The following is a 24,769-nucleotide window of genomic DNA, read 5'->3' on the forward strand; positions in this document are numbered from 1 at the left end:
CTATATTCCATGCAGTATTTCAAATATTATTAAAACGAGATGCCTAAGGCTAACTGTTAAAGAATCAAAATGATCTGGTGTAACTTTACAATAAGGTTCATTAGTTAACATTAGTTTATGTAGGCTATTACTAACACGAACTAACAATGAGCAATACATTTGTTACAGTATTTATTAATCTTTGTTGATGTTAGTTAATAAAGAAAAACAGTTCATTGTATGTTTATGTTAGTTCACAGTGCATTAACTAATGTTAACAAATACATTTGATTTTAATAACGTATTAGTAAATGTTGGAATTAATATTAACTAAGATTAATAAATGCTGAAGAAGTATTTGTTCTTAGGTCATGTTAACTAAGGTAGTTAACCTGCTTCATTATAAATGTATCCATATCTTATAATAGGCTACACATTGTATGCATGGGTATTTATTCAACGATGTGGTTACAGTGATTGATGACCAAATACAATTGTTCAAGGTTGTATTACTTTGTGATAGAAGCGCGTGCATACAGTGCATTATACAGGCTGCAATGAAAGTGTAAGTGTTACTAGAGAGAGAGAGAGAGAGAGAGAGAGAGAGAGAGAGAAAACCACGGGGGGAAATGATGAATATCTCCCCTCCCTCTCTCTCTCTCTCTCTCCTCCAAACCGCTCCTCCTCCGGCAGATGTGACGCTGGTTTGCTGACTTTCTTCTGCGCAGATGATTGCGGTTCTGCGAGGCTGTTGACGACAAACAATATCAGGCCAGCGGATGCTTTCCATCAGGCATGAGACCCATGACTTCGGCGTTTTTTGGGAAGGCTAAGATAACGCAAGTGGATCTAAGAGGTAACGGAGCTCAATGCCACTTTTCTTACGATTTGATAGAAGTTTCGATGTGTTTAGCCTAAAGAGCGCTGGAATCAAGTCAAGCCAAGCCACCTTCCTTTATAGCGCTTTTAGTAGGCTATAGATTGTTTTAAAGCAGCTTTACAGTGATTATAGGAAATTAAAGTAATTTCAGCTCTAGAAAGTTATTGCCCAGCTAAAGTTAGAATCAACAGTTTGTTATTAGTCGGCTATATGTTAAATTGCTTTATTTAAATCAAGTTTAGTTTTTAAGCGCCTTAATGTTTTTCATAGATCTTTCAGTTTAGGACCATTGTCAGTGTAACTTCCAGTCATTGGAAATTTCATTATTTTATATGAATAAGGCCAAGGGTTTTAATTAACAATATAGAAATAAATACAGAATTTCGATCATCTGTAGAACATAGTTAGATACACTATATCTCATAGGATGTGTATTTCTATATCGTATATTTATAGAAGTCCATTACAAATGTGTTTCTCTTTAAGAGTCAAACTGGATTGAAACAATCCTGTTCTCTACATCTTTGTGCGTGTGTGTGTTCAGATCCTTCACACACAGCTAATGCAAGTATTAGTTGTTTGACCATGTGTTTAGCAGGAATGCAGAGGTTAAGGGGTCAAGGGCCACTGCTGTGACTTGCCCTATGCGGTTTCACCTTGCTTTCTAAAGAGTTACCAGGAATCCAATAAGCACAGTGCTAACTGAAGGAAGTGATACATTCTTGATACCACAAAAGTTGTGATTAGATCACTCATATATTGAGCAACAGAACGGGAGGATAAAATTTGGAGTAAAGACGTGTGTGTGTGTGTGTGTGTGTGTGTGTGTGTGTGTGTGTGTGTGTGTGTGTGTGTGTGTGTGTGTGTGTGTGTGTGTGTGTGTGTTTTAAGACAAGAGTAATAGATACCGGCTGCGCTGGACACATGTCTAGACACCCCATAAAACTGGACCAGCTAATTTTCCATTTGACCAGCGGCGTGTTAGTCATTCAGGAGGAGAAGCAGAGAGCTCACATTTCAGCTGTTGGAAAGACGCGGTTATGGTGAACTCGCTAAATATTAGTGAGTTCTAAGTGTTTTCAGGCACAACAGGCTTAAAAGCAGCTAATCAAAACAAATAAATAGTAAGTATTCTATGGGACTGAACGTCTGTTGAAGGTCATTCAGTTCCATGAACTTTAATTTACTTTCCCCCTTCTCAGCTGGTATGCCAAGTCAGCTATAAGTAAGCCATTCGTAGGTTGACTTCCTCAAAAGTGTAAACACTGTGGCTTTGTTTGTCCAAGCCAAGGAGGTCTGTGATTCCTGGAGAAAGCTATTGGTTTGCATTCCCATACATTAAAATAGCAATTGCTTGGCAAACAAATGACACCCACAGATATGTTTTATTTTTATGGACTAATTAACTAATTTTAAGAATAATTAATCTGGAACCACAGGAAAATTGCTTCAAGATAGTTAAACATTAAAATGTGCACAGGCCAACATGAGGTTCCACTTTTTATTTCGATAGTCCACTTTAGACATTCTACTAACTATAAGTAACTTTTCAACTACATGTCAACTAACTGTCATTAGAGTATACGGTAAGTAGACTGTCAGTAGACTGTTAGGTTATGGTTAGGTGTTAGGGTTTGTTTGGGTTAGGAGAATAAGTGGACTTGTTGCCAAGTTACTTATAGTCAGTAGAATGTCTGTTGGGAGACATTCTACTTCCGATAAATCTTCTATTCTTTATTTAAAATCTACAAGTTGGAAATCTTTAGTTAGAATGGTTTGCGAGAGCACAAGAATAAACACAACAAGGCTGTAAAAGTGAACTACTGAAATGAGTTTACCTGTTCTGCGTGATGATGTATAATGTCCCAGACAACCTCTGTAGTCCAATTTAGACACTTGTTAGCAAGCACCTTTTCTAAGACGCATAAAAGCTTAAAAAATTAATGTGTGCTAACTCGTTTCCGGGTTTTAGGACTCGATCCTCCAGGACTCTTATGGAGAAAGATGGAAAAGATTCTTAGAACTAGATGGTGCAGCCATCTATACATATGCCATGTCTGTGCGCCCGCCATCTTGGAACAGTTAGCGTTTCATCACTCAATGTAAGAATCAATGATGCCACAACATTGCGCAGTTTCTGCTTGTGAAACCTCCGAGATTTAAATTCCCGAAGGAAAGGGATAACCTTTCACAGGTGAGAATGTGTTGTTTTGTGTTTTTTATATGTACTCAATAATACAGGTTTTTAAACTATGGTAATGTTTAATGTTGTATTAGCTGACTCCTTCATCTTAATGTATTGTGTTAGCAAAATCATCTGCTAAAGTCTAATGCAGATATAGATAATTATACATGAGTTTAACTTCGGTTGCAGATTTGCTCTTGAGTGTTCACGGACCGGCTTTGACTGTTCCAATATGGCGTGAGACTTTCGCATTCCGGCCCATAGAAACAGACGCTAATGAGACATCTATGTACTATATATCAATGGGTGCAGCATCTACCAGCAAGGCTTATACTTGGATCCTGATAACCAGCCAATCCTCAAGCCCTTCGTTTGAGCATTTCAACCAACATCATTGATTCAATTCGATGGCGTGAGTTTTGTCTGGCCAATGTACGGAAGGTTGTGGAGGAGTGTTCAGGAAAGCGATTCAAGAACAGCAGTGGTTTACATTTCCTCAGACTCTACTCACTTATCATACAGACATGTTGACCTTTAAAGTTTTGACTAATTGTGTTTCTAAGTGCTGAATGTTGGGAGCTTTCAGGCATGCGGGTTTCCTTGAGCCTGTCGGAAAAAAAACACAGTATAGTGAACTTTCATCTCTGTTTTTTTTTTAAAGTGCACAAACCCAGTGAGAGATCAGCCCTACAGATGGGTCTAATTACTGCAGGCATTCAGACCCTGTAGTGTAACGCAGGGAAAATAACGTCTCTCTCTCTCTTTCTGTCTCCTCAGCTGAGAGGGAGCAAAGGGATGTGGTCTCTCACTCTCTGATGCCAGAATGAGAACTTACACCCGTGGTGCACCAACAGTGTTCTTTATAAGTGCACTGTGGATTCTGGCATCCCCGGCTCTGGCTCAAGTGGACCCCAGCGGAGGCATTGCGTTCCTTGGAGGGAACTACGAGGGAACTCACCCTATGCTGTACTTCGGCCAGGCGGAGGTTGAGGAGCTGCAGCGGGCGGCAGTGGGGACGCACAAGGCTTTGGCCCGACAGATCCGGGAGGCTGGGGAGGCCATACTGGAGCGACCGGAGGAGTACCTGCCCCCCTGGAGCCCTGCCGAGTTTAGTGCCCGCTGGAATGAAGTGTATGGGAACAACTTAGGCCTGCTCTCTATGTTCTGCATGCTGTACCCGCACCGCGCCGGTGCACTGGATGTAGCCAAGGAATACATGGAGCGCATGGCTGTGCAGCCCAACTGGTAAAACATTTTTTGTCTGAGCTTGTGTGTTTGGTGTGCTTCTTAAAGGCCTTGGAACGCACCGCTTTGTATGATGCGTTGACGTAATTTCCACTGAAATAGGAAGCTAAGGCAGGACATATTGAATCTTTTCAAATAACCAATAGCGTTTAGTTTACCTCCAAACTGCGAGTCGTACTTGACAGCACTATGAAAGTGAATCCGAGCGCTGATGATACGTTGGATTCAATAGTAGAGGTGTGAATAAATTCTAGCCATTTCATTCTTAACCAACATACAGTTGGAAAATTAAATAAAACTTGAGCGCTTGAGCAACCGAACACGCATCTCCAACCCATATTGCTCTGTGACATGTCAACGGTCGCTTTGGCCAGGTGGTGTTTATAACATTAGGGGCGGGACGCTTTATATTCTAGAGAGCATTTGATTGGACAGAAGATGTGATGAGAAGTCCGCGGTGATGTCATCAAAATCCATTATCTATTTTAGCAGAAGTGAGGGACTGTAAGTTTTGAATGCTTATATCTCCTAAACGCAAATTTTGTCATTGTTTCATCAGCTTATTCATAACCTTAGGGCTAACATATTCATACTAAAAGCTAAATAAGTTAATAACAAATTCCTGAGCAGCGGAAACATCCCGACGCCACCCACACGGCTTGGAGTGGCATTTAGTTTTAATATGTCCTGCATGCTTGTCAAGTCAAGTTTGTTTATGTAGCACTTTATACAATAGATTGCTTCAAAGCAAGTAGGTTTGAATCCCGCTCGGAGCGGTGCAAGTAGAACGGGTTAAATTGGTGCCGTGACCCGGGTGGGAGTGAGGTGTAGGGGTGTGAGCTATGCAAGTAAACCTCACTGCCCTGGCCTCAAGAGGTTCACTTGTGATTGACGCTAGTGGCTATGGTCTTTATCGTTCTTGTGAGCACCCACCTTCCATGCCAGTTGACGCTGGTTCGAATCCCACTTGGTGAAATGCCAGTATGACCAGTTACACCTCCAAGGTGCTTTAATATAAAACATTCAGATCTTTTTAGTAAAGGCTGAGCACTAATATGATCCTAAGCAACAACTGATACGGTTTTGGGAGGTATTTATTCACAGTATTGTGAGCCTTCTCCCTTCATCTATATTCACAATACAACCCAGAACACACCTTTTCCATTCGAATTTCCCTAGATTGAACCTGGAAAACTCAAATTTTCAAGACTTGAAAACTCGAGTATTCAAGTCATTTAAGACAACACTTAGGTCAACATTTTTAAGTTTAAACAAACAAATTTAAGTGAAAAAGCCACAAAACACCAATTTTGTTTTCATAAGTATAAACATAAAAAGCATATTGAATTTCTTAGAACTTCAATTTGGACAACTGGACAATATGTTCCAGGAACATACATACTTTTGTTCTTAGAAAACCAGATTCAAACAGGTGCATATACACAAATTTGTTATTATCTTCATTTTAATGTTGATGAATCCAGCTTTTTTCTAAATGAGAGAGTGGTTATGAATTGATAAAATGCACACCAAACTCTCCAAATCTGTAGTTAAGGATTTGCTGCCAAACCTCTCCTATAAAGCCATTTGTCACTTTCTGCAGATGTATCCTTACATTTAGATTTATACATTTGGCAGATGCTTCCGACTTGCATTGCATTCAAGGTACACATTTTTCCTTATGCTTTATAATGATGTGTTGCAAGATCTTCAAGTAAAGCCAAGTGTGCTATTCTTAAAACCAGATGAAACACAATAAACACCTTTTATATTGGCCTACACTTGATTGGATGTGTTATTGTTCAGAAACTATTCCAGATCCAGCATAAGCACAAATCATGTTTGTCACTCTGCAATAAGTAAGGTCACTTATGGCCACAATTTCTAATATATAAGCATAAACCATTATTATTATTATAACATGTTATTTAAACACATTCCATGTTTCTAAGGCCACAAGGATTCTCTTTTTCGAAACATGGGATTTGAGTTTACATGAACCGGGACTGCTGATTGCTGTGTTCATTGTCACTGTACCTTAAGTACTCTATCTTGACAATACTTGCTTCTTTTTCAACCGTATTCCTTCCTGTATAATATCTCCAAAATGTTGACACAGCCAAACCTGCCTCTGACGCTACTAACACAAAAGCCTCTAATGCAGTGAGTGACAGTTAGACCAGCCTCTGATGTGTCTAAACTTGAATTTATATAACTTGCTCTATGTCACTGATTTATTAAGATAAGTCTGTTCCTATTTGATGGCCAAAAAATAACTGCAGATTTTGAGCTGAACTTACAGTATATGTGGGGGAAAAAATTCTCAAAAATAGGACCTAAAAGAAAAAATGCAGGGTGTCAGAGCTTTATGTAAAGAAGCTTAAAAAAAACATATTTCTGTAAAGAGAAATTTTATTTTTAGTTGTTTAAGCCCTTGTCATAATCCTCTGAGAGCTAAGACATGTAGGCCTAGCCCATCAAATTTATCAAAGGTTTAATTATTGCTGTCCCCACAATATCTAATTTCAGTGTATTCCATATTAGCAAAAAAAATTATGGATTAACTTGAACTATGAATCATATTGACCCAGATTCCTCTGTCATCATTTAATTCCAACACATTCGTTCTTTTTTTTTGGAAAGTGTGCTGCTTCCACCTTACATAACAAGAATTGCAAAATGGCTCTAACTACAGTAGGTTAGGATGCATCTCCAGGTGTCTTAAATCATTTAGCTAAGACAAAGTCTTCACACTTGCGAATATTCATGGATGACATTTATTCTTAATTATAAGTTAGCTCCAGTCATTGGGCAAATCTTGAGTCACAGAAACGAGTGAGTCATTTAATCATTCATCAGGCTTTATGTCTAAAACGTGAGATGATTCTGTGAAATAATTCACTCTTTAACGAAGCTCCCATAGTGGCTACTGAAGCATCACGTTCCTTCATTCAGGGGACCAAGGTTATATGCACAACCCATACATTTAAGTTATCTGTTGCTTGAATATTTGGAGTTATATTTTGGTTTCATATTTATATGTGTGCACATTTGTGAGTCCAAGTATTCAAAGTGCCAGTTTTTCCTCACCTCCTCCAGTGTGTTCTCAGAGTGAGTGCTGATGTTTCTGTTTAAGTTGCTGTGGATGGTTGGTTGGTTGGGGTTAACTGCTGCGGTTCTGCACTCTCATTTACACTGCCGCCAGCATGTAGTGGCCAACCAGGACCAGCCCAACACAAACCTCCAGCTTCTGGAACTCATAACATTGTCTGTGTTATTACGCACACACTCCATATTGTAGGTGTATAGCTAGCACTGATTCAGATCTACAGCCACCACTGCTCTTTCATTGCTTTGTCAAAGCCAAAATCTGTTACATATTTGCTACTAGCAGACGGTTTTTTACCAAAGTAACTTAACGTCTCAAATTGCATTACTGTAAACACATGAAACTTGCAGGCCATACAAATTTTTAAATATATTTTTTCTGCCATTTCTCTGCTAAATAGCAATCGAAATACAGCTCACTTGTCTCCTAAACGCTCAGTTGAAAGAAGAAATGTACTGTAGTGTTGACATTAATAATATATGTGGACATTTGTTAATCTAAATCAGCTCTTTTTAAATCGATTAGTGCCTATTAAAAGTTATTGCGATGGTATCAAAGATATTACACTGATATTTGCATTCTGAGCTGAATTTCATGTCTGTTGTCTTGTTTGGTAAAATGCTAAATATATTTTATATATTATTACACTTAAATACTTAAATTATCTCACTATTTTGTTTATTTTCATTAAATTAGTTGTATGTTTTTTTTTTTTTTTTTTTTTTTTGTCCACTTTACATGGAAAAACGATCATATCGGCTAAAAATAAACTGGAAAAATGTAGGGCTGGCACTTTTTAATGTGTTACAATTGATTCTTAGAAATAATGTGATAATAAAATAAATATAAATCCTACCCCCGACCCATATGTGAATTCTGTACTTCTTCGACAGAACAAATGGATGAATTCTATTTTTTTATACTTTTTTTGCTAATTAGATTTTCTGTTAACCAACCTACAGTATTTTTCTTGACAAAAAATAAAATTCAGTTAACAATCAGTCAGAGAGTTTCTATATAGCCAGTAATAACAGATCTTCTGATAAAAGTTTAAATAATCAACATCAGGATATTTTTTGGTCAGTTCACATAACAATAAATTTGTAATCTCTATGAATGTAAAAATCCCTACTGGCAATACAAATCTCTGTTTAGTTAGCATATTTGAGCAGATTTCCTCTCTGCAAATGCTGTTCTTTTAAGCTCTCTAAACAGAAACAGAAATATTGTTCTGGCTAATGTTGAGTGAGAGTATGTTTCGAAATCTTAAAGATGGCTCTTTTGTTTCAGGATGGTGAAAGATGCTCCGTGGGATGAAGTTCCTATAGCCCACTCTCTGGTTGGCTTCGCTACGGCATACGACTTCCTATATGAGTACCTTAGTAAAGTTCAGCAGGAGCGTTTCCTGCAAGTGATCGGGAACGCTTCACGCTACATGTATGAGAAATCTTACCACCGCGGCTGGGGATTTCAGTACCTCCACAACCACCAACCCACCAATTGTGTTGCTCTTTTGACTGGCAGTCTTGTGGTCATGAACCAAGGTGAGTCTAACATTTCTTTAGCGTTGTATGTCCGGACAGTGTGAATTCATTTGCATGGGATTATGTGTGAGACTTTTTCACATTGATCATCAAGTCATGTTGAAAACTGTATTTTTTTTTTACTGGTCCAGTTCTAATGTGGGGGCTCAGGGCTGGACTGGATTTTTTCCATTGGTTGTGGATTGGATTGTGAAAAGTGAGTGTTGTATATGGATAGAGATCTGAGTGTGAATGGCTTTTCTGCAGTGTGGGCTTATATGTATATATAAAACTGTGTGAACGAATCGCCAAGAACAAATTTTAAATTGAACAGAAATATGATTCCTAGAATTGCAATGCTTAGATCCACAGAAGATGAAGATGATTGTAAAAGAACATTAGATTTATTATAAATTTAGAATAACAAGCCAACAAACTAAACCGTGTGCTAGTCCACAGACATCAACCAACAAATTAACAGGACAAAGGGAGGAACTTAAATACACAGTGATGATTAACTAAAACGACGAACAGCTGTGAAGAATGGTGTTAGAGTCCATGGGGAAATGCATATCCATGGCGGGAAATTACAACAAAGGGAACACATGCCATGAATGAAAACAAAACAAACGGAACGTGACAGTGGGTACGTTTACACGACAACGATATGCTTAAAACTGAGAAGTTTTTCCTTTGAGTTTTCCACGTAGGCCTACAGATGACACCATATTTAAACCGATCCCCTTTCACACTGATCCGGGAAAACGGCTAAAAGCGCTGTTTCTGCTGCCAGGCCAGGCGATGAGACACTACAGACTGAACACGTAATACGCATGTGCATGACATCATTGTCTTCAGAGATTCACGTTTTTGTTGTTTACACGGAGGAGACCGTTTTCAAAAACTTGCATTTTGAAACCCGTTTCCAACATTTTCCGTTTTCAGGCTCCCAAAACGCTGTTGTCGTGTAAATGAATGGCCAAAACGCATAAAAAGTTTTTAGTTGAAAACGGTGTTGTGGAAACAACCCCTGTGACAAGAATGTCTTGCCCAATATATAGTTGCATCACTGTAAGCCTGTTTGATTTATAAACTCAAGGCTAGTCAAAATTATGTTCTCTAATAATTGACAACATAGGCGAACTCACCTTTTTTTGAACCCCCAAAAATTCCTGTAACAGCACTTCTTAAATTAGAATATTTCATTTTAATACAAAGTGAAACATAAATTCTGTGCTCTCAATCTGTGGACAATATGTTACTCCCAAGTAAACTGACATATGTTTTTTGGAGAAAGTGCAGTCTTCTGAGGAAGGGTCTGCCCCCTCGCTCAGCATTCCTGCCTGGAATTTAAGGCTGCTCAGGGTCATTCTGCAGAGCTGAACTTAAGCCTTCCTAATTATTTCTCCAGCGAAGCAGTTCACCACATGACTCCAGTATTTCAGAACTGATATTTCCCCCTCACTCTCTTGCTCTTTTGTGTTTCTCTCTGTCTTTATTCCTCCCCTGCAGCTATTCATAACATAATCTGTAGTTTCTGGCCCTGAAAGTATATGTCATTTTGCCTTTTTGAAACAGCTTCTCTCATATCTGTCCAAATATCTACCCCGTTCTTCCCAGTATTCCCATCCCAAGCTGCTCCATTTCATAGCAGAAGATTCTGTATAAAATAACATCATTGATACAGAGTAAATGATGTGGGTTTGTGGAGATCGGCCCTGATGAAGGAACGGTGCCTTTAAGGGTTAGTTCATCCAAAAATGAAAATGAAAATAATCATTGACTCACCCTCATGTTGTTCCAAACCCATTAGGCTTCCTTTTGTCCATTGAAGGTCCATGTAAGAATTTTGATACATCAGTAAGTACATATAGACATGTATGGATTACTTTTACCTAATTATTTTTGTACCTTGTATGTGTCAAACACAAAGTTTTAGTTGTGTGGGCTTTCAGTGTGTGACGAAGAGGCTGAGGCAGTCGGATCCATCTGCAGTATTTTATTAACACAGGTAAGCCAGCAGAGATAAGCAGACATAAAACTCAAAACAGCACAAAGGTAAGGGTAATCCAAGAATGGTCAAACAGGCGTGAGTCAGGGGCTGGCAGCTTAGGTTCAAAAACGAGATCAGAGTCCAAGTCAAAAATACAAGAGCAAACACGGGAAAAAGCTAGAGACAGAGTTTGGGTAAAACAAGACTTCACAAATGAATAATGAACAGCGCAGTCCAGATAAAGAGGAGCTGAGGGTACACAGGTGATAACAATGATATGATGAGGAGGTTAATAAGGAGATAATGAGCAGGAGTGGATAATGGGAAATGCAGTCCTTAATATGCAGGAGAGAGCGATCTAGTGAAACCAGGAGGAGGCGTTGTCGAGCGTTCCGTGACACAGTGGATAGACACAAATATAAACATTTCTTCATTTGTGTTCCGAAGATAAATGGAGGTCTTATCGGTTTGGAACGATATAATGGGAAGCAAATGATGACAGATTTTTTTTTGTTAACTATCTCAGAAAATTAACTTTGTGTATACAGAACTCCTTGTAATCCCAACCAACCCATCAGTTATACATTGCACTAGTTGGAACAGTCATGAATTTGGCTGTAGTGTTTTATTATTATTATTAATTTGCCATTTAAACTTCACTTGGCACTTTTTGATGGCTGCCTGGTTTTGCAGTTTCACACTTTAGAACATCAGAATATGGCACGTCTAATCTTCAGTCAAGCAAAAACGTCCCACATCACACTCTTTTGGTCTCGCTTCATCTGTAGCTATTCATATAAAATACAAGGCTATGATTTTGGCCATGCGGGGTTCCACTTGAACGGCATTCCCCAACCTCACCACACTCCTAAGCATCTGTTTTCTACCACCGTCTGGTGGTTTCATCACAACAAGGTATAAAGTCTCTCTCTCTCATTTCTACTGTAGTGGAATGAGCTTCACCTGATCTACTGACACCATTACAGCTTTCAAGAAGACACCTTTGAGATTACTTTTTACTTCTGAGAATGATATTACTTGAGCTTGGGTTTTCTTTGAGTCATTAAATGGGTTAAATGAAGAGGGTGGAAGAGTCACCTTCGTGAAAAATGAGCATTTGATGCATTTGTGTGAACTTGTATTCTACTTTTAGAATCATTCCAAAATCTGTGTCGACTTTTTGACTCTTTTAGAATCGCCTTTGACCGCTTCAGAGTGGCTGTCTACCGGCATGCACAAACATGTCCTTAAAACAACCCTTAACGTTAGTTTTTAAAACTTTGCAACTCACCGAGTGGTTAGTGGTGTTCGTTGATGATTATAAACAAATATATCGGCACAATGTATGATTTCAATCCGTGTTATTTGCTATAGTGGAACTATTTTTTTCAGATACCTCACAACCGCGTATAAACTTCCGCTCGATATTTGAGTCTGAAGCGTTAGCACACTCCCGACCACTTGATGGCGACAACCACTTTGCCGTACAAGGACGTTGTACGGAACTCGGTGTCTAGCGCATAGACATAAAAATTTCGCTTTATTATTTATTTATTTCGCTACTCCGGGAGCACAGTTGCTCTGCTCACGCTAGCCTTCTGAGAGACGGAGAACCGAGCGAAAAGACTACAACCAAATGTAAACCGCCCCCTTTTCCGTTTCTGGTAGCGCAGTAATATCAACGAGCAATGAGTCCTCCAACAGAAATCAATGGGATTTTACAAAATGCCAAATAAAACATGACAGAAACTGTATTTCGCTACGCTACTTGTTTTGGAACATCAACGAACACCACTAACCACTCGGTGAGTTGCACAGTTTTGAAAACAACGGTTAAGGGTTGTTTTAAGGCAGCCACTCTGAAGCAGTGATTCTAAAAGAGTCAAAAAGTCGAGACAGGAGGACCCATCGTCAAAATTTCTGTGTGCACCACTCTAGCTCATCCAAAACAAACTAGAAAATAGACTCAAAGTGCTAAATACCGGAATTATCCTTTAAGAGTTAAACGTTTTTAAATAATTGTTTTAATATCTTTTTGTCATGAACAAGATGTCATCTATCTTTTTTGCTTTAAAGAAGTACACATGTTTTGATGTTGACTAACATCGAACACATAGAAAAGTACTTGATTGAAATTATACAAGTTATTAGCGACACTGGTGGCCGTTAATGGAACTGCAGGCAGCAACTTATTGCTCGTGATCACACTCGTGCATACGTAACACAAAAGAGACTGAGGGTGATGCAAGGCCCAGATATATTCACGGCTACGTTTTTTTTTTTTTTGTCCTTTGCTTAAGTAAAAATAAGTCGGAAATACCTTTGCAGCAATATAGTGTTAACGAACATCCCGACGCCGTCCACACTGCTGAGAGCAACGTTTAGATTAATATATCAATATGTGCTGTGCTCTCAATAACAAAATAAACACACAACAAAATGACAGTGGTGAGAAAACAGCAGTTAAACAAGCATCTGATCATAACGATGTAGATATGTTTGCAAAATCTCTGCCATTTATCGTCATCATGTTGACAGATGAGGTCATTAAAATGACACTGTTTTGATTATTTGATTATAAAGAAAATTTGAGACTATAGACTATGGATCAGGCTATGTGAGACGATAGCTTAAACAAATCCCTTTTCTTTGCATGACAAATTGACATTACAGTACAGAATGGCTCTTTTGGCATTTTCCCTGAACATTGTATAAGCATTTGTTTCATGTGTCATTGAACGGAAGAGAAGCTTTCGGGAGCGTGTGTAAACGTCACAAAACGTCCCAAGTCCTTCACATAAAATCAGTCCACAGGCTTTTATAGACAACCAAGGAAGTCGGGGAAGGTCTTGTTTAAGTTGAATTACAAACTGCTTATTGGCAATAAAAAGCAACTCTCGATTAATACATGAAAATTATTACATATAGTCCCATTGATATCAATTTCAATAGAAATGACAAAGTATATTTAACTTTACCGTAAATGCTTGTCAGTACATTCAATTATATACAAAGTAGAAATAAATTTAACTTTACATTCAGAAGTACACTTTGACCATATTTCAAAGACAACTGAATTATGAAATTACATATAAAGATGTACTTAAGTTCTACTAATACGTGGATGAAAAAAAACACTTTAACTGTATTTAATTTAAATTTAAACTATAATACATTTTCATTTAATTATAAAAAACATGCAATGTTAGTGTCCGAAAACATTTTGCTAAATTAATTTATTTTGTACTAGAGAAGATAATGTCAACAACACTCGGAATCAGTCTAAATCCAGCCCATAACACATGTAGTTTTGTGTAGACCATGTTAATAGTGGTAACAGAACTTTGAAAAGATGGATTATTACTGAAATAGTTTACCCAAAATTAAAATTCAAGATCAAGAGCAAGTGCATGTGCTGTGTGGCACAGCTGTGTACTCTGGTTGTATACTGCATATTTTGTCAAATGTGCACAGTACACAAACAGCAAAAATAGCACCAGTAGTGTGATGTCTGACTCTCCAAACACACCCGTTCTCAACCGTACCTTCATTGAGCTAAAAATCGCAGGGCTAAAATTGGAACATAAGAGCATACTATGTGCTTGATAGACTGTTTGTACTAGAAAAAGACTGCCAATCATGGCAAAGACTGTCAATTTAAAAAATGCCAAAGCAACTAAAGAAGTTATTTAGTCGAACAGAAAAAGGGCTTTGTGGAATGAAGTGTGTTTTCTACTGTGAATGTTTGCTTAATATGGTGCAGACAGATTTGATAACTCCAGCTCATGTGCTGTTGGGTTTCTGCAGTCCACAGAGTAGGTGATATCATGTTTGTGTAAATGTTGTTGTTCACTGAGGGTAATTCCTGCTTGATTGTAAACCGGTGTGTGTGGTCGTGTGTGTGTGTGTGTGTGTGTGTGTGTGTGTGTGTGTGTGTGTGTGTGTGTGTGTGTGTGTGTGTGTGTGTGTGTGTGTGTGTGTGTGTGTGTGTGTGTGTGTGTGTGTGTGTGTGTGTGTGTGTGTGTGTGTGTGTGTAAGAGTAACTTAGATACAGTAGCTGTTTGTCGGTGGACCTACTGTGTTCCAGGAAACCTGTGGTGTGGCAGTATTACTCAAACTGATGAGTTGTGGTCTAAATATTTATGTGGTTCTTCTCAGACTCACCCAGGCATGCGGGCAAAGGAGCTGGGGGTAAATTTGAAACATTTTCCTGAAATTAAGAGAGCTAACTGAGAGTTTAGCTCATATTAGTACAGGAAGGTTTACTAAGGTTTGCTTTTTGCCTTCTGCTTCTCAGAGTTAAAAATATAAACTGTTCAATTCATAATTTATACCACCAAACACAACTCAGTGTGGTTTCCGTATGATCTCTACATGCTGAAATGAGCTGGCTATAACAGCAAAGAACTGCTTTCTGCTGACACAAGCCCATTTACGTGCACATTAGAAAACAGGGTTATTCCAGGGTTATTGCAGAGCAGCACTCTATAAACATGAGCGCTGTTTTCCTTTACGCCATTTAAGGAATTCAATTGTTTAGTCCTGTTTTGACTGATGTTGATGATAAACAATTATGGACGGTTTTGTGTCTGTTTTATGGTTCATTACTAATTAAGATGTGGAAGTTTAAGTATAAGTATACGTTTCCAGTATATTTTATATAACAGAGCACTGTCCGCAAAGCTATGATTTTGACTTGTTACTAAAATTTGTAAATACATTTTAAAACTTTTTTTGTTTTTACCAATAAACAAAAATGTATTAGACAGAATTTATAAAATAATAATAATTAATTAAAACATGGCAGAATAGGTAGGTAGTAAAGGGTTGCAAAACTAAGTTCACTAGGGAACAGGTTGGGACAAGCAATGTAAGGGAAAATGGTATAATAAAACTACCATTCTTCCACTAAAAACTAATTACACTACCATTCAAAAGTTGTCAAATAATCCTGAACAAAAATGCATTTACTATCTAATACTAAGGGCCAGATTTACTAAACAGGGCAAATTAGCATGAGAGCGCAATTCCAAAAAAGCGCAAATGGGAGTGGGAAGTTGTCCGCGGGATCTAGGCCTAATTAAAGTACACAGATTCAGTCGGATCATTTCCATAATGACCAACACAATCTACCAAGAGCAGCGCAAATTAGCATCTGGTTTAGGACATTCCTTTTTGGGTGGTAAATAATGGCTAGCGCAATGGCTAACTATAGCACAAACCTTAGTAAATCACCTTGCATGATTCATTTAAATACTCTCCTCCCATAAAGTTTCCGTCTGAAAGAGAAACTCCTACAAATGCATACATATGCAATAAGGTCAGCCACTTCAGGAAACTGCCTTCTAATCACAACAAATTCTTCTCTATGTAATATTTGCCATGTTTCTGTATATTTCAGGATACCTCCAGGAGGCATACCTCTGGACAAAACAGGCTCTTGCCATCATGGAAAAGTCCATGGTGCTTCTCCAAGATGTGACGGATGGTTCACTGTATGAGGGTGTGGCCTATGGGACGTACACCACTCGTTCCCTCTTTCAGTACATGTATTTGGTGCAGAGGCACTTTGACATCGGCCACTTCAGTCATCCCTGGCTGCACAAACACTTTGCCTTTCTCTACAGGACATTGTTGCCTGGTAAGGCCTTGCTCTGTTCTGTGTAGGATAAGCACAACATTTACAGGTTCATATCGGAAACATTTTATTTTATTTGATAATCATTTTTCACCCTCTCTCTGACCCTTAGAGTTTTTTTTGCTGCTGACTGTTGTACCTTCCTACAGCACCCACAGTATATAAACGCCCTTTTGAAGTAACAATGCTTACTTTATGTGGGCTGCGGGTTTGCTGTTGGGTCCAGTTTATTTTGTGCTGCCCCATTTTTCAATAACAGCCTCTTTGCAAAGCCTGCATTACATTTTGACAAATTCGCAGCTTGGTTTCAATAAATGCATCTTCAGTTTTAAAAGTCACAGTATGTCTCCATAGTACATTTAAAAAGTTTTCAGGATATGACCCCCTTTACAAATGTTAATAGCTTACAATTGTGGTAATAAAGTGCTTTTCCCATGCCAGTCAAAGCAATGTACTCCTTTTACACATGAGTTGCTTGGTCTCAACTTAAAGGGTTAGTTCACCCAAAAATGAAAATTAGTGTATGTGACTTTCTTCTTTCAGCCGATCACAATCAGAGTTTTATTAAAAAATGTCCTGGCTCTTCCAAGCTTTATATTGGGAGTGAATAGTAACTGACTTGAAGCCCAAAAAAGTGCATCCATCCATCATAAAAGTAATCCATTTGACTCCAGGGGTTAATAAAGGCCTTCTAAAGTGGCCGATGGGTTTGTGTAAGAAAAATATCCACATTCATAACTTTATAAACTATAATCACTGGCTTCTGGTAAAGGCTGTACTTAAGTCGAGTTCCGGCGGATGAGTGACCTCTGATCCGACGCATGACGAGTGACCTCTGACCCGACGCATGACAAGTGACCTCTGAACCGACGAGTGACCTCTGACCCGACGCATGACGAGTGACCTCTGACCCGACGCATGTAGGAGTATTGTAAAATTGGGTGAGAGTAGATGCCTCTCGCGATTCAAACTAATTGAGTAACAAACTCAAGCTCCTCGCACATTTCTCTTTAAAAATGATCATTTTAGACTTCTAACTCGTGACCGGTGTTTTGTTTTTCTCTATCCTCTGCGCTTTTCCATTCGTCAATACGTCATCGTCGGGTCAGAGGTCTATTTTCTGCCGGAACTAGACTTGAGTATGGCTGTTACCAAAAGCCAGTGATTATAGTTTATAAATTAAAAAATATGGATATTTTTCTTACAAAAAGGCCTTTATTAACCCCTGGAGTTGTATGGATTACTTTTATGATGGATGGATGCGCTTTTTTTTACTATCCACTCCAATTATAAAGCTTGGAAGAGCCAGGATATTTTTTTATATAACTCCAATTGTGTTTGGCTGAAAGAAGAAAGTCATACACCTAGGATGGCTTGAAAGTGAGATAATTATGCGATAATTTTTTGTGTGAACTAACCCTTTAAAGCCATGACCAGGTAACCTGGCCAAAGCCAAACCAAAGCTCAGGCCATGAACTGTAACTGCAACAATAGCTCTCTGTGCACATCAAAGAGCTAACAGCCGTCAAGCTGTTTGTGTGTGTCTACAGACAAGTCAGGTTTGGACAGTTTGCAAACGCCTGCCAAAAGCCATTTTATTGTAGCGGAAAACCAAATCCTTAAGCAAAAAATTAGGAGACGGAGAAGCCACAATACACCCTCTCAGTCGTTCTGAGAATCCACACAGATGCAGTACTGTCAAGACCATATGGCCTCTTCTTAGTCGTTTCTGTGTTTATATCAATGTAACAAGGGTTTTGGTTTTCTGTGGAATCCATAACAAACTGGTGAAAATACTAACAAACTCTCATTAGTTGAAGACAGTGCTCACTTCTGTCGTTCTTTTACACATAAGTGATTCCTTCTGGCTAAATATTTTCTAGTGGTTGCTAGGTTTAATATCCCTTTTGACAGTAAACTGCTGCTCTTTCTTTAATCTTCACCCAACCTTGTTCATTAAAAACTGTTTACTTCTACTTATTGTGCGGTATGTATCAGTATGAACAAATACTTGAGATTTTAGTTGACCTTTATGCTTTAAATGATTCAGTGTATGATTTTCTGCTCCTGCAGGTTTTCAGAGAACTGTTGCAATCGCAGATTCCAACTATAACTGGTTCTATGGGCCAGAGAGTCAGCTGGTGTTTTTGGATCGGTACGTCATGCGAAATGGCAGTGGGAATTGGCTGGCTGAGGTGATCAGACAGAATCGTGTTCTGGAGGGCCCAGGACAGGCGGGGAAGGGTCAGCGCTGGTGCACACTGCACACTGAGTTCCTCTGGTAAGACTTGTGTTCCTGAGCACAGAGCTTTTTTCTAAATATTCCTCCAGATTTTAGTTTTGAATAGTCACCTTTATTTATATAGCGCTTTTTACAATACAGATTGTATCAAATCAGCTTCACAATAATAACATAAAAATAATACAACAAAGTTTCTAGAAGAAAATTGTGTAATCGTCCACCTTAAGTAAGGCAGATCAATAATATTGTTGAATAATAAATGTCCCCAACTAAGCAAGCCAAAATCCAAGGCAAACAGTGGCAAAGAACCAAAACTCCATCAGTGACAAAATGGAGAAAAAAACCTTGGGAGAAACCAGGCTCAGTCGGGGGCCAGTTCTCCTCTGGCCAATGAGTGAACAGTGTATGATTATGATTCGGGCAGCATTACAGGTCAGAAGTCAGATTGGATCAGAACATTCCGAATATTTATCTAGTTCCATCTGGTTGGAGGTCGGAGTCATCACGCCGGTATGGAGACGAGTTTGTTGAGGATCAGTGCCGATGGCTATCGTGTCAATGAGGCCTTCACAGGGCTGATGAGGATGGCACTTCAGGGATGCGTTGTTGTCGTGTCCAGGCGCAGGTCCACCATCTGGTCTGGATACGGCCCAGATCCGGCTGACTTCAGTAAAGCTCAGAATAAACAGAAAGACTAACATTAGCATAGATGCCATTCTTCTTATGATGTAACGAGTACATCGGGTGTTATAGGAAGTGTTCCGGCTGACCAAATCTATGCAGCCTAATAATCATTTAACTGATTTGAATAATATAATATGTATAATGTTCTATATGAACGGCAGGTAAAAGAGATGTGTTTGTAGTCTAGATTTGAACTGACAGAGTGTGTCTGCTTCCCGGACAATGTTAGGAAGATTGTTCCAAAGTTTTGGTGCTAAATACGAAAAGGATCTACCGCCAGCAGTCGATTTTGATATTCTAGGTATTATTAACTGGCCAGAGTTTTGAGATCGCAATAGACGTTAAGAGCTCGCTCAAGTACTGCGGGCGGAGCTAAACCATTTAGTGCTTTGTAAGTAATCAGCAATAATAAAAAAACGTATACAATGTTTAATAGGCAGCCAATGCAGTGTTGACAGAACGGGGCTAATATGGTCATACTTCCTGGTTCTGGTAAGAACTCGAGCTGCTGCATTTTGAACCAGCTGTACTTTCTTTATTAAGCGTGCAGGGCAACCACCCAGTAGAGCATTACAATAATCTAGCCTTGATGTCATGAATGCATGAACTAAGTGTTCCACATTTTTAATTTAAAGCATATGTCGTAATTTAGATATAATTTTAAGATGGAAGAATGCAGTTTTACAGATGCTAGAAACGTGGCTTTCAAATGAAAGATTGGTATCAAATAATACTGTGTATGTAATCCTCAAAGAGGATTAAAGCTTTTATTTTGATTGTATTATTTTTCCCAGTTAAACATGGTTGTGGGAAGCCATTAGTTATGAAACTCACGATGTTGATCAATGAAACATCAATGTTGCAAAATTTCATAGATGTTATACTTTCGTTTTTAAGTACTTTGACTTTCTTTAGAAGCTTTCCTTGCCATACAAATGTTTGTTACATTACACTATTATATACTGTAGTAACTATAATTTATGCAAAATATATATACAAAAATTAAATATATCAAAATATAATTTCTACTACTTTTACAAATACAAAAATCCCTAGTTTTTTGGGATTGAAATCCCACTTGTTGAGAAAAGGTGGAGCTGAAACCAAACTGAAAAATGTTCTGATTGTCCAAGAACTAGAAATTTGTGTATTGTTGTTTAAAATGTGCCTCTCTCACTGTATAGGTATGATGCCAGTCTGCAACCCACCCCCCCTCCTGATTATGGTACATCCCGTCTGCATTATTTCGAAGACTGGGGAGTGGTGACCTATGGAAGTGCCCTTCCTGCTGGGAGAAATCACACATTTCTGTCCTTTAAGTCAGGGAAGCTTGGCGGACGTGCTATTTTCGACATTGTTCACCAAAACAAATACAAAGACTGGATCAAAGGGTGGCGAAACTTTAATGCGGGCCATGAGCACCCGGACCAGAACTCCTTTACCTTTGCTCCGAATGGAGTCCCGTTTATCACAGAGGCTTTGTATGGACCCAAATACACCTCTCTCAACAATGCCGTCATGTTCGGGCCTGCCGTGTCGGAGAGCTGCTTTGCACCATGGGAAGGCCAAGTTACTGAAGTTTGCAACTCAAAATGGCTGAAGTATAAGCACGGTCAGGCAGCAGACTGCCAAGGTCAGGTGGAGGCAGCTCTGGAGCGGCAGGGCATGGTGTTTATTCGCGGGGAGGGTCATGCAGCTTACAACCCCGAGCTGAAGATCAAGAACTTTCAGAGGAACTTACTCCTGCTTCATCCTGAGCTTCTGCTGGTGGTGGACCACATTCATCTGCATTTAGGAAGCTCGACACACAGCATGAGCGCCTTCTTCCACAACACTGACCTGCCCTTCCAGAAAACCCAAGTCGATGGAGTTCACGGTGCTCTGATCAGACATGGAAATGAAACATACAAGATGTTCTGGTTGGATGATACGGGTGGCAGTGAGCAGGCAATAGTGGGATATAGGAGCTACCCCCGGGGATACCCGTATAATGGTTCAAACTATGTGAATGTGACTTTGCCACTGAGGTACCCGATCAGCAGAGTGGCCTACGTCTTCTTCGGGTCCGGAATGGATGTGCAGAGTTTCAGCGTGCATGGAGACTCAGAGAGACTAGACATCTATCTGGCCACCAGGGATCACACCTACAACATCTGTCTGCTCACAGATGAGGTTCCTGCCAAACCCCTGGCCGTGGTGTTGATGGACCAAAAGGAAGTGGAGTTTGAAAGGACAACAGGAGTAAACGTGCATCCCTTGGAGGAAGTAGAGGAGTATGTTAATGTTGTGGAGGACAATCTTCAGCATGTCAAACCAGTCTTCCAACAGCTGGAAAGGCACATCCTTTCACGGGTTCTTAACACGGACCGTTTCCACAAAACTGCTGAGCGGCTCCTAAAGTCCTCAGACAAGAGGAAGGCACCAGGGACTATTGAGAAGATGTTTTCCCTTTCTAAGAAGCAGGGGAAGGGGAAGGGAGGCAAGAAGGCAAGCCTTTCTGACAGCCTTCCAGACATCTTTGCTCAGATTGAGGCGAGTGAGAAGAAGGAGAGGCAGCGGACGATGAAGCGCGTCTATGAAGAGCTTACAGAGGAGGCGGACGGGGACTCCAGGGCTTTCATTGATTACAGTGATTTACGAAAGGGCAGAAAAGTGGGCTTTGTAAAGGGCCGGAAATTCAAAGAAGTGCGGGTGGGGGCTACGGCAGAGAGTGATGATGTGTTTAGCACCACCTCGTACATTCGCCTTTTCCTCATTTTGAATATAGCCACTTTCTTTGTCCTGCTGGCCGTGCTGTTGACGCGCTTCCAGAGGGCGCAGAGTTTGCACACGCAGCGATGCCTTTACTGCATCCTCCTCATAGACAGCTTCATCCTGCTCTGGCTGTACTCCTCCTGCTCTCAAACACAGTGCTGACCGACTATTTCTGTGGCGCAATACGCCACATGTGTTGACACCAATACTTTGGAGGAATATCCCTGTTTGCAGCAGCAGTGCATCTAAATGAGGCATCATCAGTGTGGACGGTACATGGCTCCTTCTCACAGGCATCATCACTAGTAGGGGTGGGACAAAATATCGCTAGGGCGATATATCGTTATATCGGCGCTCAACAGATGAATGAGTGAAAGTTGAACATAAGTTAACAAGCCTAAGATAAAGAGGTTTTTTAATGGTGGACAGCAGTGTAAGTAAAATAATAAATGCCCAAACTACGTTTAAGTCAAAAGTCTAGATGCACTTCTGTTTTTATACCATTGCTGGGACAAACATGATGTAAATAGACATCTTTGACGCTCTTCACCGAGCAATTACACAGAAACACACGGGAGCGTTTGAAAGCAGGCGTCTATTAGTGGATCTGTCTGTCAGTGGATATATTAGGGATCCACTGATCGACACCTGCTTTCAAACGCTCCTGTGTGTATCTGTGTAAGTGCTCGGTGAAGAGCGTCAAAGATGTCTATTTACAACATGTTTTGGAAGTGTTGATAAACGTAGCCAATCAGAGACATATATGTTGAGCACATGAACACAATGGCCAATCAGAGGTGCTTAAGAATAATGCTCAACAGTGCTCAAAATGCTAGGGGGAAATGCTGATATTGTCACATTTTTCAAATTTTAAAATACCCAAGTCGATACCTTGGACAACACTATTCCCAGTGTTGTCATCGTGTTCCCAGGTTGAAATAAATAAGAGGTTGGGAAATTTTAAAATGTACCCATGTAAAACAAGTCGAGTCAAGTTAAATTTGTCAGTTTACACACAAAGAAAAGTTTAAGCTTATAAAAAGTACAAGCATAAAATGTTTAATTTACTTAAAATTTCCAATTTAATTTACAGTCTGAAAAACTTTTTGTGCTGTTTTCTAACAGTTTGTACTTGAATAAAGAGAAAAAAACCTGCACTCAACCTTTTCACAGGCATTTTGTTTTTATAGACCGATATCGTGCATCATTAAGTATTGTCTAGCAATATACTGATGATCGCAAAATTGCTGTATCATGATATTATCATTATCGTGAGTCATGCATCGTGTATCATATCGTGAGGTACCCTGTGATTCCCACCCCTGATCGTCACTGTGAGACAGAAGTGAGAAGTTTATCTACTCCATCATGCACTTCATTCAGCACAACTCTCTATACTGAGCCAGTATTAGCAAACAGATGTTGCCAAGTTTGCCATCCCACCTCAACTCGAAAAAGCTTTTGTGGAGCTTTAAAATAGTTTACAGGAACTTTGTCTTGAAGTACGGAGCCCTGCACATGAAATAAGGGGGGGAAACTGGATATTGTGGCCACGAATTAAGAATTCGTTCCCATGACTTAATTCAATTCCTCATTTTAGTTAAATCGTGGTCACATTGTAGTAATTCGTTCTGTTGTTTTTGTTAAATCATGGTCAGTATTTAACAAAACTGAGGGAATTAATTAGTACAGCATTGCCACAATTTAACTAAAATGAGGGAATAAATTAGTAGAACTGAACAAGTGGAACAACTGAACAAAACATGGCCACAAAGTCATGGGTACTAATTCTTAAAGGGATAGTTCACCCGAACCTATATAATTGTCTTTCTTCTGTTGAACACAAAATAAGATATTTTGAAGGATGTTGCTAACCAGATAGTTGACGGTAGCCATTGACAACCATTGTAGGAAAAAAAAAAAAACACCATGGAAGTGAATGTGGTCCATCAAACTGTCTGGTTACCAACATTCTTCAAAATATATTTTGTGTGTTTAACAGAAGAAAGAAACTCATACAGGTTTGGAACAAATAAGCAAGTTTGGGTGAGTAATGACAACTTTTCGGGGTGAACTGTACCTTTAATTCATGGCCATAATATTTATTTTTTCATGTTTTCATATTTGTCGTGTGAAATGGGACTGGCTACCCACTTTTACTAAGATTTGCTACAAGCTATGCACATTTGGTAACAACATGGACAATTATAAAATGTGTAAAATGTATATATGTTAAAGCAAAGTATATTTTTGAGTGTTGTTTTATACTCTTCCTAATTAAAAGGCAACTACAGAAATATGTGTATTTTGGTTCCTGGTGCTTTCATGATGTTTTAAATCTTAAAAATATATACGGTATTCGTTCGAGTATAGACCTTATATTATATCAGAGAATTTTTAAATCATGATTATGATATCTAAAAGTAGAAATTATTCAAATCTAGATACAACATTAGCATTTATGTAAAATATGTGTTTGTAGTGAAAAGTCATAGAAATTATGATTTTAACAACATAAAAAAAAAACATTTTGGGGA

At 39.1% G+C, this 24,769-nt stretch overlaps 1 protein-coding gene across 1 annotated transcript; it reads left to right on the forward strand.

The window, feature by feature from the left end:
- Window positions 1–687: 687 nt before the first annotated feature.
- Window positions 688–24,526, forward strand: dse (dermatan sulfate epimerase). Its single transcript, XM_079638984.1, has 7 exons — window positions 688–835; window positions 3,822–4,289; window positions 8,689–8,942; window positions 16,316–16,555; window positions 18,626–18,833; window positions 20,663–22,700; window positions 22,930–24,526. Exons 2-6 carry the CDS (start codon window positions 3,868–3,870, stop codon window positions 22,392–22,394), a joined length of 2,856 nt encoding a protein of 951 aa, XP_079495110.1. The 5' UTR covers window positions 688–835; window positions 3,822–3,867; the 3' UTR covers window positions 22,395–22,700; window positions 22,930–24,526.
- The last annotated feature ends 243 nt before the right edge of the window (window positions 24,527–24,769 follow it).

The sequence above is a fragment of the Phoxinus phoxinus genome (assembly GCF_949152265.1).
Source record: "Phoxinus phoxinus genome assembly, chromosome: 16".
Classification (NCBI taxonomy): Eukaryota; Metazoa; Chordata; class Actinopteri; order Cypriniformes; family Leuciscidae; genus Phoxinus; species Phoxinus phoxinus.